The following is a 17,444-nucleotide window of genomic DNA, read 5'->3' as shown; positions in this document are numbered from 1 at the left end:
ATCAAATCCAAATCCAGATCAAATCTAGAAATCAACCCCCAAACCATCCCCTTGAAGTTATTCCTGGGCAGAGTGCATGGTCCAAACCCCCGCCTCTCACCGTCCCCATTGCCTTGGTCGTAGTCTTTTGGGCTGTTGCTGTGCAGTGCAACCTGTCACGGGTTCTCCCTCTATGACCTATACTTGGTACGTCGGTCCCGCACTTCATACCACGACCCATATCACGGCCCCTCCAAATGCGTACATACATACACACACATCCATCCATACACATATCCCATCTCCATGACCACCGCAAAACGAGCTTTGAACAGACCACTCATACTCCTTGACAGACACCGGCCGCCCACTCTTCTTGCAATCTTCTTGCAATCTTATTGCAAAGACCGCTGCCATCATCGTTTCCGGCGTCCATGAGTTAGTTCCCTTGCGACACTCTCCGCTTAGATCGTCCGGCCGCCACTATTCTCTCCTGCGCCAACGCAGGTCCGTTCTCTTCGATTGAAGTGCTGCTGGCGGCGGAATCCACCCTTCTCCTTGTCGCCATCCTCGTCACCATCGTCGCTCTTTGCCGTCCACCCTCTAGCCCTCTTGAACATTCGTGCTAGTTGCCTACCATGGATTGGCAGCCAGTACCCGAGTCCTTGAGCCAGCTGGCTGCTTGTCTCAAGGACTCTCTCAGCGGCTTCGACAAGGCTGCCCAGAAACAAGCCGAAAATGTAAGAGATCCTCCGTAACCCCCCCGTCATGCCCAGTCCGTTCCCCCCGGCCGCACTCTCGCACAACTATCGCATACAACTAAGCGGCACTAATTCGCGAACATTTTGAACTGACTTTCCAATTCGCCTTTAGATGCTCGAACAAGCCAAGTCTTCACCTGATATAAACAACTACCTCGTCTACCTCTTTTCCAGCCAAGATCCTCCAGCCGGCTTACAATGCACTCCCCAAGATTACTATCTCGTTCGGTCCGCCGCTGCCATCATGCTGAAGAATAATGTCAAATCCCCTGGTAAACCTATCCCTGATTCTAGCCTGGCCCTGATTAAGATGGCTGTGCCAATTGGACTTCAAGACAAGAATTCTCAGATGCGCAGCTATGCCGGCAACATTGCGACAGAGCTAATTCGTCGCGGTGGTATATTAAGCTGGCCTGAGCTACTACCGGAGCTTCTAAAGACATTCACAAACGAATCAGGCCAGGTATCCAATGAGGCTCAAGAGGGTGCAATCGCTGCTATGACCAAAATCTGCGAAGACAATACCAAGATGTTGGAGCGCGAAGTAAATGGACAGCGACCCTTGAACTTTATTCTTCCCAAATTGATCCAAGCGACCAAGAGCCCGTTGCCAAAAGTCCGCGCTCAGGCTCTTACCGCCATCAATGTCTTCGCACCTCGCAAATCTCAGGCTATGCTTAACTCTATCGACGACCTACTCCAGAATCTATTTAGCTTAGCTTCTGATACGAGTAACGAGGTACGGCGACAGGTGTGTCGTGCCTTTGTTCAGCTAGTTGAAACGCGCCCAGACAAGCTTCAACCTCATCTTTCAGGACTTGTCGATTATATACTTTCCCAACAGCGAGGGGATGATGAGGAGCTGGGTTGCGACGCTGCCGAGTTCTGGCTAGCGGTAGGTGAACACGAAAACCTATGGGAGTCATTGACGCCGTACATTGGCAAGATCATCCCTGTACTCCTCGAATGTATGGTTTACAGTGGCGAGGAGATAGCTCTACTTGGCGGCGCCTCCGACGACGAAGACGAAGAGGACCGTGAAGAGGACATAAAGCCGCAATTCGCCAAAAAGACCTTGGCTAGAACAGCAAACGGAGCTGCATCAGCTGATCCTGCTCAGAATGGAAACGCCTACCAAAAGTTAGCAAGTATGGATGATGACCTAGAGGAAGGCGAGATCGACGATTATGATGACGGCGATGATGAGAATCCGGACGACCGATGGACACTCCGGAAGTGTTCCGCGGCCGCATTAGATGTCTTCGCTCGCGATTTTCGGGATCCCGTATTTGAGAGTATCCTGCCCTACTTAACTAAAAATCTCAAGCACGATGAATGGCCGTATCGAGAGGCTGCAGTTCTGGCTTTGGGTGCTGTTGCTGAAGGCTGCATTGGGGTCATCACACCTCATTTGCCTGAGCTTGTATCTTATCTCTTTTCCCTACTTAACGATCCTGAGCCTGTTGTTCGACAAATTACTTGTTGGACACTCGGCCGTTACTCCTCATGGGCTGCTGAACTTGTCGACGAGAACGAACGAAGACAATATTTTGAGCCCATGATGGAGGGCATCCTAACAAAGATGCTGGATCGCAATAAGAAAGTACAGGAGGCTGGCGCATCTGCATTTGCCAATCTTGAGGAGAAGGCTGGCAAGAAGCTGGAGCGCTACAGTCTACCCATTATACAACAGTTTGTCCGGTGTTTCAAGAAGTACAAGGACCGGAATATTTTCATCCTCTACGACTGTGTACAAACGTTGGCTGAAAGCGTTGGGCCTTTTTTGGCTCGCCCAGAGCTGTCCAATGAACTTATGCCGGCACTCATAGAACGGTGGACCAGAGCCCCAGATGACTCGCGAGAGCTCTTTCCGCTGTTGGAGTGCCTTTCTTACGTTGCCATGGCCATGAATGATGCATTCACCCCCTATGCTCAACCCATCTTTGGCCGTTGTGTCAATATCATCCACCAGAATCTGGAGGCATCACTAGCGCATGCCAATAACCCAGCTCTCGACGCTCCCAACCGAGACTTTTTAGTTACGAGTTTGGACCTTCTAAGTGCTATTATCCAAGCTCTGGATACGTCGAAGTCGGCAAAGTTGGTCGAAGAATCTCAACCTGCTTTCTTCGAACTCATGATTCTATGTATGGAAGATCCATCGAATGAAGTGAGGCAATCGGCCTATGCATTGCTTGGTGACTGTGCAAAGTATGTCTATGGTCAATTGAAACCTTCTCTACCAAGTGTTTTCCCCGTCCTCTTGAAGCAGCTGGATTTCGATAATATCTTAGATGAGGAGGCCGAAAGTGGATTCAGTGTGGTAAACAATGCGTGCTGGTCCGTCGGGGAGATTGCTATTCAACACAAATCCGAGATGGCTCCATGGATACCAGAACTATTCCAGCGCTTTGTCGATATTGTCGGTAATCCAGGTATTCCTAAGGGAGTCACCGAAAATGCTGCCATCGCCCTTGGTCGGCTAGGACTTGGTAACGCCGAACTTCTTGCCCCTCATCTTGCTAATTTCGCAGAAGATTTCCTAGCGTCTATGGACGAGGTTGACTTGACCGATGAGAAAGCTACAGCATTCCGTGGATTTACACTTGTCGTGGAGAAGAACCCCATGGCTATGGAGAAGTCGTTGTTGCATTTCTTTACGGCTATTGCTCGGTATCGGGACATGAGGCTTCGGAGTCCAAATAAGACTGACCTCCATGAAGACTTTCAGAAGGTATGCGCCAGATTCATATCTTACCAATTTCGAGCAAGCAGCTAATTTGACTTATTAGACATTGAACATCTACCGCCAAATAATCCCCCAGTTCGATCAGTTTTTTAGCCAATTACAGCCTCAGGATCAAGAAGTATTAAGAGCTACTTATGCTTTTTGAGTCGACTATTCAGATTAAGGGGGCCAATGACTGCTAAGGAACTGTAATACTTCTCGTATGGGGCTTGCGATATTTATGAGCATACCGCCTCTAAGCCCGGTTTCTTCAAGGCTACTGACCGGATTTGACTTCTACATATACCTCTTAAGGGGATTCGTCGCTCGCACTGCAATTACGGAAACCCGTCAACCCCAAGAGTCACACCATGATACGCCACTACTGGTATCTTTCCGTTGTCAACCTAGTCGGACCATTAAGAAACAACTTGGTTTTTTACCGAGTAAGTCGGAGTCTTGTTCGCTTACGTGAATGACCTGTTGGGAGCGGTGTTGCAAGGGATGATGAATAAACCAATCGAAGTATACTGGAAAAGGAATGAGCTGGTTTTAATAGGAAATGTGGTTATTATGAGTCGAAAGTGAGGGTATATGAATGGAATGAAAGATATGAAACTAAGCGAGGCGGGTACACAAAAGTAAAGAGTTAGTCCTCCATTCGTCCTTACTACCCGAGGCAGGAATTGCATGAGTAGTAAGTATAAAAACACCAGTAGATAGATACCTTTGATACCTAGGAAGAGGGGGGAACATTTGTGACTTAAGAGGGGCACAGTCGATCCAACCCTTATACGCCTCCCCAACCACCGCAAAATTTAGATAGCTTTTCCCCACTCTCCCTTATGAAACGACCCGAGCTTTGCATGGTGATGCTAGCGGACCTAGCGTCGTGGGGGTTATATCATATGAAAGGAAAGGGCCAAGGGCGAATACATGTATGTAAATTATCAGGAGCGCATGGAAATATCGCATTGAGTCCAACCTTGGAACATCAGTTAGGTAGATAGATAGATAGGTAGGTAGGCTGCCTAGGCAGACGATCAATTAGTAGTGGTGGTGAAAGATAGAAGTCATACTAGGTAGTAGCATTGGGATCTGGTTGTGTATGTGTATATGGGATGCCGCGTTGGTGTGATTTGTATAATACCAATAGGTACTAAGTAGTTAAGAAGAGGATGATGGAAATTAAAGTAGATTTATAATTCATTGAATAAGATGAAATAATCAAATAGTTAATAAAAAAAAATGAATAGAGTGTACTATCCTGGGAAATGGGGGCTTCGTCGGGAATATCTACCATCTATTTATTCACAGGTATGCGAAAATGATTAAAAGACGTATCAGCAATCACATAGACACAAGAAAACTCGAGAGAAAAAAAGCACGTGACAACTGTTTATATCATGCGAAATTGGGAATGAACTTTGATTCTACGGTATGGGCCAGACAAGCTAGAACTCGACCTATGACTATCACCATCCCCGCCCCCTATTCCAGCCCCCACCCCGATACCCCTGACCACGAAACTCTCCTCTCCCACTACCTCGTCCGTACTGCTGATAGCCCTGTTGTTGTTGCTGCTGCTGTTGCGGCGCGGCCCATCCGCCGGTCAAGTTAGGCATGGGAGGAGGCATCCAGTTCGGCGGCATACCGCCTGCGGGAGGGGGCGGTGGTGGCGGAGGCCAAGGACCCTGATAATTAGGCGGGGGAGGGGGCGGAATGGGGAATTGGCTGAAGTCGGGAGGAAAGGCCTGCGGTGTTTGCATGAAATTGGGCTGAAGTGGTGGGTTTGGTATGTTGGTGCCGGGATTGGGTGGATTTGGAGATTTGGTGTAAGGTCTCTGTCTCGCTGGTGATGACGGGCTGTATCCCCCAGATTGAGATCGAGAGCGTGATCGCGACCGTGACCGTGACCGTGATCGAGATCGTGATCTTGAGCTGTCGTATGACCTGCGTCGCTGCCGGTCTCGGCTGCGCTCCCTACCGCGGTCATAACCTCTGCTACGACTTCGGCTTCGCCGCGAATCTGGCGAGGGAGATATTCGGCGGCGTTTGAATGCTGGGCGTGATGACCCTCGAGACACGCTCCGTGAGCGAGACCGTGAGCGCGACAGCGAGCGTGATGCGGATCGTGACATACTGCGGCCACGCTCTCCATTCCTTGACGCTGTCTTCTTCTTTCGCCGTTCCTTCATCTTTTGGCAGAATGCCCGTGACCAGCCGTAATATGTTTCTCCCTCTACGATTTCGCCTGTGATCTCGTCTAAAACAATCCTCTGCCCCATCTGGTCAATATCCTCAGTAGACTGGCCATTTGAAACGCATTCCTTTGAGTATATCCGGTCTACATCGGCAAGTAAGTCTTGCACAGCCTTTATGAGCTGTTTATCCACAGGTCCAGCAGTCAACCGAAGTGGCCGGATCATTTCTGGGTTCATTGGTCTTGTGGAATTCGGTTCCATGACCGGGAGCCAATTCGCGGCAGGTAAGTCGTACCAGGGTGCGGTAGCTTCACCATGCATTGCTGGCATAATAAATGGCGCGTCCTTGGATGATTTCGTACTGGCAGTCGCGGATCCATTGGCAGCGTTGTCCTGTAAGGACGTGGAGACTGGACTTTTTGGGCCATCGCGGACAGCTTGTCGAAGTTGGTCGATGGCTTCGGCCTGATAGTACTGGTGTTTTCCCCACATGTCAAGCAAGTCATGGAGTTTTTTGGCATGCTTGGGAGAATTCGGAAAAGCCGCGGCACTCTGAAAGAGACTCGGCAACGTGGGTTCGAGATTCGCGGCAAAGCTGGCATTGTTTTCTCTCGCGTGGGCCTGGTAGAGAGCATCGCTGAGGATATACAGAAGATGCAGACGCCTCCGTTTCGACGAGGGTTCCCGGGCTTGTCTAGTGGTAGCAAGGTCGGCAGAATACGAGCCGGCTAGAGCGAGGAAATACTTGGCCAAGGCTGTGACCCTCGCGGGCGAATGGGCTAGATTTGCGAAGATCCATTGCTTGCATTTCTATTTCACGACGTTTAGTTGTCGCGCTGCACACGGTATTTCAAGAGGCTGTGTTGCTCAAACCTGGACATTGGACGTAGAGCATCGCGAAGTGGCCGCGTTGAGCTGGCTGACGAACTCGTCGATCTCGGTGCGCGGGCACGATGTCGGGTCTGCGCGAAGCAGAACGGCCGAGAAAGAGAGTTGGGCTATTGCAAGCTGTGGCGATGCCATCGTGACATGAACAGCGTAGGGGAGTGGTTGGAGAACGACTCAGAGTGCACACATGTTGTGTGATGGGTGCTGATGTAAGGAAAGAAAGAAAGAATGAAAGAATTGAGCTTGATGTTCAAGTTCCAGCGCGCCTAGGCTGAATCTTTGGCGTTGTTTCGACCCCAGTAGGCTAAGCTCAGCTTGAGCTAGGGATCGAATCCAGCTGTGCACGAGCCATACATGCCTAAGTAGTATGCAAGTCATTTCCAGGTATGTACCAGGTACCTACTCCCGCCATGATCTCATTCAACAGGCCGAGGTAGGTACCGTGAGAGAGAGGCTTCGCAAATAGTGAAAACAAATTCCGCAAAAGTGAAATCGAGTCTTCATGTCAGTGTGTATATATCTACTATCTACTATGGCTAGTCACTGCATCACAGTGCTTTCCATAAACACACGTTTGCAGCCTTGAAATCTACCTTGTCTCCCATGTTCAAAATCTGTCGAGCCAGCACAGTTGTGATTTGTCGACGCCCGTTGTAGGCTTGTAGAGGCTTAGGTACCGCCCTGAGCAGCTGAATAGCCACATGTAAGGGATATTGACATATCAGGAAGCGCTAGTATCATCTATATTCGAGATGTAAAAAGAAGTTACAACCAGGCCGACTAGGGCTGGAGGTCACTAGTATATATCTTCCATATTCCAACGTGGTTACTTTTTATATTTTGGAATGCGGCATCAGATACACGCCCTGGGCCCTTTGAGTAGGAATGTGATAAGGGGAAGAAATCTTGGTTCCGAAATTCAAGCTTAGGTCAGTTTCCACAGGTACAGCGGACGAAAGTCAGCACCAAAAAAGAAAATCATCTGAAAAGTTGAGATATTCAAAATGAGGCGCCAATAAACACCACTATATATGTACAATTTCCACGCTGATTTGTGACAGATGCGTATTTCAGGTACAGCCGCCCGATGTTTTGAACGATGAAGCATAGCAATCTCACGAGAAACGATCCCCCTTCGGACTCTTAAAAGGCGTACTGCTTTCGTATTTACTTTTCTCGAAAACCCTTTGGGACTCGGTTGTAGGAGCATGCCTTGTTGGCGCGGGATCAGAGCTTGCCTCCTGGCTCGGCGAGCCAGCGACATCATTACTGACGGGGGCGTCGGACGATCTCGACGACGGTTGCGCCGAAACGTTGTCGTTGGAGTATTCGAGGGAGTTTATCATGCGCTTCTTACGTTGGGTCTCTTCGAATCGCTGAGCTCGGTCGGCATTGATGCTTTTCTTAGCAAAGTAGTAGGCACCTGCGCCAGCTGTATTGCAATGGACTTGTTAGACACGTAAGGTTCTGCAAGGGAGGGAACATACCAAGGCAAAGGGAGCCCCAACCGGCCCTAGCGATAAGAGGACTCTGGTTAGCGACTGGACTTCATGATCCCGAGATGTTCTTTGATAGATGATGGTCAACACACCAGAAAGATTTAGCCTAGTGGACATCCAAGTCAGCGGCTTTCATCTCTCGGTCGCGAATCAACAAGGTTTTGAGGGCACATACTGTATTCATTGCGGAGGCGCAACAGCTCAGTCCGATCTGTTAAGTCTATAAGTTTCCGGAAGTCGAAAATAGCGAGCCAGTGTCAATTAAGACTGACGAGTATCAAAAGTAGTAGGTTCACGACAAGGTGTCAAGGTAGAAGTCAAGCTTGGGCAAGGTAAGGAAGTATGTAAGTAAGTATGAGTAGTTTCCCGAGCTTCCACTTTTTTTTCGCAACGGTCAGCAGGGGTCAGAAGCACCGGCAGGAGCTAGATGCACCCGGACAGACCCGGACAGACCCGGACCAGCGCGTTAGTGGAGAATAGCGCCGGCATCAAGTCACTGCATCAAAAGGAATGAAAGTACATACATAGGTAGTGTTGTGAACTTGCAACTACTTGTTTAATTGGTTTACATCATCGTACTCAGAATCGTAAATAGATACCTACTTGCTCACTTGGTTACGGGAGGTTACCTAGTCGACAGGGAGCAGCTAGCTCGAACAACTGAAGCTGACGAGATGCCTAGCAACCAATTAAAGTAAGCCGCCCCTGGTGGGTGAATCTTCATCAGGACTCGTGGAGAGAGAGAGTTATTTACATAACTCTATACGTATACATATACGTGTAAGTAGCTTGTAGAAGTACATGTGGTGCTGAAGGTACCTGTGAGGTGTTTGAAACTTCGCTAATCTCGTCCATTACATGTACTGAAGGTGTTGGACTTGGCTATGCACATCTACTGCCTAACCTTCTAACATGGCACGCAGGTACACGTACTCTAGGTACTGGGCCACTGACTGCTTGCTACATCATGTACCGTACCTTTCACCTCAACAATCCCGCCCTCAACCATTGCTGTCGAATTGTCATCGCACCAGTTCGCAATACCTATCTTCCCGCGAACCGGCAACAGCCGAGCACGAAGAAGAACACCAGCCCGTTGGGGGCACGGGGCACGCTCAGCCATTTCGTCATTGCACAGCTACCCTCGTTGGTCTTACCTCTATCGCTCCCTCTTCGCCGTCCACTTTCCACCCCACCCCACACACCACACCTCCCACACTACGAAGTACAATCATTGGACCCTGCCACACGTAGCTCTGTGGCTTCAAGCCTTTATTAGTCGCGAGGCTGTCTGCTGCTTGGTGATTGGCGTTGCCGGTTGACGGCTGACAATCGTAACACTCACTTACTTTGGATTTGTTTCTTACAAGCTCTATCCTCCCTTCCTCCCCCCGGATGGTTCAAGGAAGCCCGTTATCGCTTGAGAAGGGTGCCATGGTAGGAAGAGGTCACACTCTCTGCGGGCTCGAGTCAACCAAGCTTCCATCATGGAGCCCGGCCTTCAAGACGGCGCTCGGGATGGCCCCGATGCATCTTCCCTCGTAAGACCGCCTTCCCACGATCAGCCAGGCCGATGCTTTGAGATATTTATTAACCGCTACCGTAGAAACCTGTGTCGTCCTTGAGATCCCACTTTGAGAACATGAACAAGCCCAAGGAAGAGACATCGTCAACACCAACCACAGCTACTACACCTGTGCTAGCTCGGCAACGTACACCTTCACCCAAGCCGCCCCCTGTGCCTGACACTCGACCGACTCGACCGAAGAGTATCATCTCTCTAGAGGCCGCGAAATCAAAACCTCAACCGCTAAACCCTCACGAACATGCTGCTACCGCTACTACGACGGCCACATCAGCGCTGCGTCCAACCCAGCTTGCGCACCCACCCGTTAGCCCTAGGCCTATCAAACCACCGGCCGTCTTGATCGATCCTCCTCATTCTCCTCCGATCAATAAAACCATGTCTCAACCAGCTGGGGATGTCGCTGCTCTTCTAAGCCCTGATACAACTAAAGCTCCCCCGACGCCAGTCACTCCGTCACGTTCATTCAAGATACCCAGTCGGCCTAATACGCCAGGTCTTGAGGCCAGTCGGGCGTCTCCTCGAGGGACCTCGCCTAAGCCCCCCTCGCCGCCTCCACCACGAAGATCTGTCGAGTTAAGGCGAGAACGAGAGGCGAGGGTACCACCTACGGTGCCGCCGCCAATCAACCGAGCTGACAAGCCCAAGCCGTTCATCGTAGGCGACAGTGCACCCAAGCTGGACCCCAACCCAGCTCCGTTGAGGCCAGATCAACGGTCACCTTTCAACACACCGCCGAGTACGGCGAGCGTTCCAGAAGACGATGAGTCGCCGCCGATGTTGCCAACTCGCCCTGCCCGCCCTACACCACAGATTTCCAACATTGCAAGGACCACCACGGTGCCATCAGCATTTGAACCCCCTCCAGTCCACCCCGCCGTAGCGAACAAGAGGAGGGAAATAGACACAAACATTCCCGCAAAGCTGTCCTCTGCATCTGACGCTGTCGAGGATCGCCCAGCACTCCCATCACGTCCGCAGACAGTTGCTGAACCCGTTCCCAAGATCCCAGCTAACTCAGTGATGAAACCACCACCTCGACCTCTCCGTGGTAGTATTGCTGGCGTTCCTACTGCTAACTCCATATCTGTCGATACCACAATGCCCGCTCAACAACCGAAGCGAATATCATCCACTCCCACTTCACAATTCGCGCCACCCCCTACCAGGACTCATGCCAGGTCCATGACCGTAGACCAGACATCTGACAGGGCCCCTGCTAATTTGCGAGAACCGCCTAAAAGATTTCCCGCAGCCGGCGTCTCACCTATTAGCAGTGAACCCCCAAGTACAAGCACAACGCAAACTACTGGGTACCCCGATACATCGAGGATAAATCGGCGTCCGCCTTTTGCAAAGCATGGGGTCCATGAAATCTATACTAAATATGACACGAGAAAATTTGACGTCTGCGGAGAGTATGTGTGCACGAGCGGACAGCTTACACGAGTATGGAACTTACATGATGGTGAGCTTACCGCAAGTTTTCCTCATGGGGAAGGTATCAAATCTACGTGTGTCACATTCAAACCTGGTCTAAATGTCAACCAAGAAGGCTTGAGAGTATGGATTGGCAACAATATTGGGGAAGTTATGGAAGCCGATATCACAACACAGTCAATCGCTGGCAGTAAGACAAATATTCATGCACGGCATGAAGTCATCAAAATTTTTCGACATTATAATGAGATGTGGACGCTAGATGAGGGTGGCACGTTGCATGTTTGGGGTCCCGACGCTGATGGAATTCCAAGCTTGAGTACTGGGCCCCATCAGACGTACCGACTAGCAAAAGGACACACATTTTCTATCATTGTAGGAGAAGAACTGTGGTATGCCACCGGGAAAGAGATCAGGATCTTTGCGCCTACAGTTGACGGTAAAAGCCAGGTACAAGTCCTCATGTGGCCTCTAGTCGCCGAAGGCGCTGGCGAAATAACCTCCGGGGCCGTCACCAACTCACAACCTGGAAAGGTCTACTTCGGTCATTCCGACGGCAAAGTCAGTATCTACTCTCAAAAAGATTTTACGTGTTTAAGCGTTTTGAGTATTAGCACCTACAAGATCAATGCGCTGGCTGGCGTGGGGAACTATATCTGGGCTGCATATAATACCGGAAAGATATCGATTTACGACGTTTCAAGTGCGCCGTGGGTTGTTAAAAAGGATTGGCAGGCTCACAATGACAGTCCTGCACTGAGGCTTGTTGCTGACCGGGCTGGTTATTATCGTCTCGGCCGCCAGCAGATCCTCTCACTTGGCGCAGATAATGTGATTAGGACATGGGACGGCTTGCTCGAAGACGACTTCCTAGAGAATGAAATGAAGTCAATGGATACGCAATACTGCACCTTTGAAGATATTCGAGTTCATGTCATGACTTGGAACGCCGGTGCATCCACTCCAAGTAGCCTACGATATAAAGAATCTGACGCTGCATTTATCCAAAACCTGCTACAATCGAGCGATTCCCCCGATATACTTGTGTTTGGATTTCAAGAATTGGTTGACTTGGAAGACAAGACCGCCACAGCAAAGCGCTTCCTCAATCTGAAAAAGAAAGACACAACCGACCAAGAACGAATGAGCCACCAGTATCGGGACTGGAGAGATTTCCTTGTTCGAAGCCTTGATGATTATATGCCTGCTGATCACTTATATCACCTCCTCCATACTGCTACTCTTGTTGGATTATTTACCTGTATTTTCGTTAAGTCAACACTCCGTGACCGGGTCCGAAATCTCAGCAGCGTTGATGTCAAACGAGGAATGGGTGGCTTGCATGGAAACAAGGGTGCAATCGTTGTACGGTTCATGGTAGATGATACATCTTTATGCTTCATCAATTGCCATTTAGCCGCTGGACAGTCACAAGCTAATTCGCGCCATAACGATATCGCCGCTATCCTGGACAGCTCGATACTTCCCATCGAGTCGAACCCGACAGTTCGCATAGACAGCTATATTGGTGGTGGCGATGGTTCCATGATTTTGGACCATGAGCTATGCCTGCTTAATGGCGACCTCAATTATCGCATCGACACGATGTCGCGTGACACGGTGGTAAATGCGGTGCAAGCCAATAATCTCGCTAAGTTACTCGAACGCGACCAGTTACTCGTTGCTCGTCGCAGGAACCCAGCATTCAGGTTACGAGCTTTTGATGAGATGCCAATTCAGTTTGCCCCAACCTACAAATACGACGTCGGCACTGACAACTACGACACCAGTGAGAAGAAGAGATCTCCAGCGTGGTGCGATCGCCTCCTTCATCGAGGGTCCGGCAGGATACAACAACTTGACTACCGTCGGCATGAGGTCAGAGTGTCGGATCACCGACCCGTGACTGGCCGGTTCAAGTTTACTATCAAAACCATATCGCCCAAGAAGCGCACCTTGGCTTGGGCGGACTGCCAACAACTATTCGAGGACCACAAGATGAAAGAGGCAAATGAGGAAAAGTGAGCGCTCCCCAATTTAAATCAGATGATACATAACTAACCTTCTCCAGGCTCTCGTATCTCATGAATGTTATCGGGTATGATTTGACTACAAGTCAAGGTCTGATTCAAAATCAGTCTAAAAGGAGTAATGGCAATACGAGCCATAACGGCAGATAGAATGCCGTGTTAGTGAGTGGCATGAGGAGAGCGGGCCTCTCTATATCCGGTGCCTCATAGATTTACAATAAGATCTTTCTCGATGGCGCTCAGGGAAGCTCAGCATTGAAGTGGGATATCCAATATATTGTAAGCGAGACGGTGGCTCGCTAACTAATAATACTGTTGCTCGCAGCTTCGTGTTCCCGAAACCTGAAGAATGAGCAAACTCGGCTGCTTGTTTGAGCGAAAAGTCGACCTCTTATAAGTTGTTCTGCATAACCGGAAATAGCACTACAGCGGGAATAACTAGACTAGCGTTTTACCTTTTGTCAACAAAACATAGACGACGTTAAGCCTCATTTTGTACAACTTGCGAGCGTCTCCAGAGATGTATGGCTATTGCCTACTTCGCTCCAGCCTAGTGTTCTGTGTCAATCCAAAGATGCGGTCAACCTAGGTCTCACACGACTCACATGTGATTGGTCAGGCGGCGCTCTCAACAGACCGATTTGGGAATACCTATCGCATCTCTTGGTTCACAATCAAATGATGGAGAGATAGCTAACCGCTTGTCCTATACAAACATAGATAAGAAATACCTTACCTTGCATCACCCACATGTGCCCACGGGAATGGGCACTCGACGTGCTGTTTGTACTCGAAGTAACAGTCCATACCAAAAGGTCCGATTGGCTTAGTCTAGATATACTGTGGAGTCCCGTGGATTTTTTTTAAACTTTTCCCCCCTTACACCATACTATGCCTTTGTCCCGGTGAGTCTAAACTAATAAAGAGGAGACGTCTGATTCTCCGATGCTGTTTTCCCATTATTACCCTCTCATAACGTAAGATAAACACTCATTCTGGCAGCGTCCTGGCTTTGGCGTCACTCGTAAGCAGAGCTGAGCTGGTCTCATATCCCACCCGTTTGGAGCGAATTTGTTTATATGGAGTATTTTTGCTTTTAACGGGTTAGATCGTGCCTTGCTACAAACCTTTGCACTTTCATGTGCGATATCGCAATACCCATAGATTGGTATAAGAAAGAAGGTTTGACTTAACATAGGCTACGGTAGCAAAGACAGTGAACCGTCTTTTGCTAGTACAGTAGTTCAACATCTCGCATCTGACAGGGCTGGGTATTTCCTGCACTCACTTTACTGACCACGAAGAACATTCACGGGGGCCGTTTGTCTGACTAGGAAGCTTGGCCCAATAGCCTCAAAGAGGTAGACTTAGCCCACCGATCAGATTTACGAGACACAAACAACACTTCTACAAGTGTCTGCTGAAGAGTGCAAGCGAAGGAGGCGGCGCTTAGGAAGATTTATCCAATAATCAATTCAGCCGGCTCGACGCCTTGGAGCACACGTCATTTTGCTTGGTGCTCTCTTTCGCTTGCGCTCGCCGCGCACTTTCATACAGAATGGGGAATCTCCCACACGTCGCAGCAGAAGGAACTGCTAGCCAGACGTACCCTGAGTCTAGGGTTCTTCTCATCATTACCGGTGGCACAATATGCATGCGGCCATCGGCTGGTGGGCTGGTGCCAGTGGATGGCTTTCTCAAGAATGCTATGGCGCCCCGCCCATCATTCAATGATCTATCAGAGAGCGGTATGTGAAGATCTGTGGTTTCTCTATGCTTTGATGTTATGATGCAATCTAGGCGGTATGGTATTACATGAAATTTGCATGACACCAGTTATAAGCTCTCCCCATGTTCAAGGGATGAAGATAACCTGGCAAGGCAAACGAACCTATTGCTTAAGATGTCCTTTCCGTATAAGAGAGAGAGGGCCACGAAACCCAGTTGGCACAACGACACCGGTAGAGATCATAGATGTCAGTAGAGACGGCTGACACAATCCCGCAGTACTCCTCAGCGCTGTGCAAGATGGTAAGAGCGTGACATTGCCCAGTCTCCGCACACCACCTAGCTCCTATGCGCGTCACATCCGCTACGCAGCCATCGAGTTCTCACCCTTGCTGGACTCTTCGTCGATCAGCAGCGAGGGCTGGACATCGATCGCGTCGGCGATCCGCGCTAACTACCACCTCTACGACGGGTTCGTGGTGCTCCACGGAACCGATTCTCTCGCTTACTCGGCGTCGGCCCTCTCCTTCATGTTGTCGGACCTCGGCAAGCCCGTGATCCTCACGGGTTCGCAGGCCTCCATCTTCGCGTTGCAGTCTGACGCTGTAGACAACCTGCTCGGCTCCCTCATCATTGCAGGCACCTTCGTCATCCCTGAGGTGTGCCTCTTCTTCCACCACAAGCTGTACCGCGGCAACCGGTGCACCAAGGTGTCGGCGAGCGCCTTCGAGGCCTTTGCGTCGCCCAACTGCGACCCGCTCGCACGCGTGACGAGCCTCGGCGTCGATGTCAACTGGGGGTTAGTGCTGCGGCCGACGACGATCGCACGCTTCGACGTGACGCCGCACCTCGACACGGCGCATGTCGCGGCCCTGCGCATCTTCCCGGGCATCAAGCCTGAGATGGTCGATGGCGTGCTGCGCGTACCACACCTCCGCGGGCTCGTGCTCGAGACATTCGGCATGGGCAACGCTCCCGCCGGCGTCGACGGTAGCCTCACGCGCGTCATTCGCAATGCCGTGGAGCGCGGCATCGTCGTCGTCAACGTCAGCCAGTGCACGAGCGGCTTCGTCTCGCCTCTCTACGCGCCTGGTTTCGCGCTCGGCGAGGCAGGCGTCGTCTTCGGCCACGACTTGACCTCCGAAGCGGCGCTTACCAAGCTCTCGTATCTGTTCGCGCTGCCGGGGCTGACAGCTGCTGAGGTAGGTCGCCGCATGTCGCGCTCACTCAGGGGTGAAATGACGGCCCTCGCAAGCCCCTCGTTCACGCACCCGCAGGGCTTCGCGGACGCCGCCGACCTCATTGACCACGCGAGCAGCATGGGCCCCGGGACCTCGACGCCGCGCCCCTTATCACGCGGCGAAACGACCTTTGCGGAACTCGGATACGCAATCCAAGCCGGCGATCTGCGCACCGTGGCAGAGCTTCTCGACACCGACGCCCTGCACAGCGGAAGCAACAGCGTAGGCCTCCTGCAGCGCGCCGACTACGCCGGGAACACGGCCGTGCATCTCGCTGCCGTCGGCCCCGAGGCCGCGGTGCTGAGGGAATTACTCGTGCGCGGCGCCAGCGTGCATGTGAGGAATCGCGCGAATAATACGCCGCTGTTCCTGGCGGAGAAAATGGGGAATCGTGGGTGTGTTGATTTGTTGGTTGAGGCGGGCGCGGCGCTCTGGGTTGAGGAGAAGATTGAGGAGGGTGCGAAGGCAGCGTGAGATATCTTGGGGATTAGTATGGGTTGTGTTACGAGGATGATGATACCTAAGTATAGAATCATGAATACTTTTGAATGGCCGTGTGTTCAAGGGTTTATCGTGAGTTATTTGGCCGGTAGTGTCGCCTCTTTTGAGGTGGTTTGGTGAGACGGTTTACGCTCAGCCCAGCTCGGTTTCCGGCAGACACCTCATCTTGTTTGGCTTGGAATTTAGTCGGAGTTGGGGTGGCTTAGCTGTGCATTAGCCATCTTACCTGCATCACTGCCCATTTGCGAATTGAACGCATGGGGACGGGAGTAGAATGATTGCTCGGGTGTGTCTACAAATTGGAGTCCTGCTAAAGACTTATATCCTACAGCACTGCTTCATAGCAATTAACGCCGTGTTCTGATACTTTCGAACTTATCTGCTCGCTTCACAAATCGTCGCTGATCCGCCTTGTCTAACCCATCTTATTACTGAACCATTGCCTCCAACGAGCCTCAGAAACCCAGCTCCAAACAGTAGCCTCTACGCGCTCACAGTTTGAATGAACCGAAACCCAAGCTGGCCAACTCAAGTCGTTTAGGGTCTTGCCTGGACAGTACTTGATGAGTAGCAGACGGACCAAAGTCCGCGTTGCTGTGGTCAGGACCCAAGAGGCCCGATCAATATCAGAAGGGAGACGATGGCCCAATGGGGGCCTGTGTGCTTCCCTTCTACGACAGGTGGACGAGGGTTGTCGAACATGGAATCTCCTGTGCAGGATGTGCACTCGCCATTGAGAAGAAGTTCGATATCAACAACCCTCTCTACACGACGAGGTGGTTTGTAAAGGGTCCAGAGATGATATATATGTCACTGCAAGGGGATGTATTTGATATCAGCGCTTATACCATATTTTGCAC

At 50.7% G+C, this 17,444-nt stretch overlaps 5 protein-coding genes across 5 annotated transcripts; 3 read left to right on the top strand and 2 right to left on the bottom strand.

The window, feature by feature from the left end:
• Nucleotides 1-446: 446 nt before the first annotated feature.
• F5B22DRAFT_189636 (armadillo-type protein) lies at nt 447-3,785 on the top strand. The gene is made up of 3 exons (XM_047969484.1): nt 447-719; nt 853-3,474; nt 3,533-3,785. The coding sequence occupies exons 1-3, from the start codon at nt 618-620 to the stop codon at nt 3,632-3,634; spliced, it is 2,826 nt and encodes a 941-aa protein (XP_047830724.1). The 5' UTR covers nt 447-617; the 3' UTR covers nt 3,635-3,785.
• A 1,090-nt stretch (nt 3,786-4,875) lies between these two features.
• Nucleotides 4,876-6,832, bottom strand: F5B22DRAFT_607296 (uncharacterized protein). The gene is made up of 2 exons (XM_047974980.1): nt 6,546-6,832; nt 4,876-6,482 (listed from the first exon to the last, which is right to left on the bottom strand). Exons 1-2 carry the CDS (start codon nt 6,693-6,695, stop codon nt 4,944-4,946), a joined length of 1,689 nt encoding a protein of 562 aa, XP_047830723.1. The 5' UTR covers nt 6,696-6,832; the 3' UTR covers nt 4,876-4,943.
• Nucleotides 6,833-6,998: 166 nt separating this feature from the next.
• F5B22DRAFT_607291 (uncharacterized protein) lies at nt 6,999-8,436 on the bottom strand. Its single transcript, XM_047974979.1, has 5 exons — nt 8,332-8,436; nt 8,235-8,270; nt 8,152-8,165; nt 8,048-8,073; nt 6,999-7,992 (listed from the first exon to the last, which is right to left on the bottom strand). The coding sequence occupies exons 2-5, from the start codon at nt 8,241-8,243 to the stop codon at nt 7,676-7,678; spliced, it is 366 nt and encodes a 121-aa protein (XP_047830722.1). The 5' UTR covers nt 8,244-8,270; nt 8,332-8,436; the 3' UTR covers nt 6,999-7,675.
• A 994-nt stretch (nt 8,437-9,430) lies between these two features.
• Nucleotides 9,431-13,670, top strand: F5B22DRAFT_189542 (Endonuclease/exonuclease/phosphatase). Its single transcript, XM_047969482.1, has 3 exons — nt 9,431-9,600; nt 9,666-13,105; nt 13,156-13,670. The coding sequence occupies exons 1-3, from the start codon at nt 9,547-9,549 to the stop codon at nt 13,262-13,264; spliced, it is 3,603 nt and encodes a 1,200-aa protein (XP_047830721.1). The 5' UTR covers nt 9,431-9,546; the 3' UTR covers nt 13,265-13,670.
• Nucleotides 13,671-14,491: 821 nt separating this feature from the next.
• On the top strand, nt 14,492-16,895 carry F5B22DRAFT_189544 (L-asparaginase). The gene is made up of 2 exons (XM_047969483.1): nt 14,492-14,862; nt 15,122-16,895. The coding sequence occupies exons 1-2, from the start codon at nt 14,673-14,675 to the stop codon at nt 16,555-16,557; spliced, it is 1,626 nt and encodes a 541-aa protein (XP_047830720.1). The 5' UTR covers nt 14,492-14,672; the 3' UTR covers nt 16,558-16,895.
• Nucleotides 16,896-17,444: the final 549 nt, after the last annotated feature.

This window comes from Xylaria bambusicola (genome assembly GCF_022495145.1).
Source record: "Xylaria bambusicola strain CBS 139988 unplaced genomic scaffold F5B22scaffold_21, whole genome shotgun sequence".
Classification (NCBI taxonomy): Eukaryota; Fungi; Ascomycota; class Sordariomycetes; order Xylariales; family Xylariaceae; genus Xylaria; species Xylaria bambusicola.
The sequence above is the reverse complement of the archived record's forward strand: the minus strand, read 5'-3'. Positions and strand labels throughout refer to the sequence as shown.

Bases quoted from the DNA above. Each gene is read 5' to 3' on its own strand.
- F5B22DRAFT_189636 (XM_047969484.1), top strand. From the start codon at position 618: ATGGATTGGCAGCCAGTACCCGAGTCCTTGAGCCAGCTGGCTGCTTGT. The intron at 720-852 runs GTAAGAGATCCT...ATTCGCCTTTAG, and splicing joins CCCAGAAACAAGCCGAAAAT to ATGCTCGAACAAGCCAAGTC. The intron at 3,475-3,532 runs GTATGCGCCAGA...TTGACTTATTAG, and splicing joins TCCATGAAGACTTTCAGAAG to ACATTGAACATCTACCGCCA.
- F5B22DRAFT_607296 (XM_047974980.1), bottom strand. From the start codon at position 6,695: ATGGCATCGCCACAGCTTGCAATAGCCCAACTCTCTTTCTCGGCCGTT. The intron at 6,483-6,545 runs GTTTGAGCAACA...GTCGTGAAATAG, and splicing joins GCTCTACGTCCAATGTCCAG to AAATGCAAGCAATGGATCTT.
- F5B22DRAFT_607291 (XM_047974979.1), bottom strand. The intron at 7,993-8,047 runs GTATGTTCCCTC...ATTGCAATACAG, and splicing joins TTGGGGCTCCCTTTGCCTTG to CTGGCGCAGGTGCCTACTAC.
- F5B22DRAFT_189542 (XM_047969482.1), top strand. From the start codon at position 9,547: ATGGAGCCCGGCCTTCAAGACGGCGCTCGGGATGGCCCCGATGCATCT. The intron at 9,601-9,665 runs GTAAGACCGCCT...CCGCTACCGTAG, and splicing joins GCCCCGATGCATCTTCCCTC to AAACCTGTGTCGTCCTTGAG. The intron at 13,106-13,155 runs GTGAGCGCTCCC...AACCTTCTCCAG, and splicing joins AAAGAGGCAAATGAGGAAAA to GCTCTCGTATCTCATGAATG.
- F5B22DRAFT_189544 (XM_047969483.1), top strand. From the start codon at position 14,673: ATGGGGAATCTCCCACACGTCGCAGCAGAAGGAACTGCTAGCCAGACG. The intron at 14,863-15,121 runs GTATGTGAAGAT...ACAATCCCGCAG, and splicing joins CAATGATCTATCAGAGAGCG to TACTCCTCAGCGCTGTGCAA.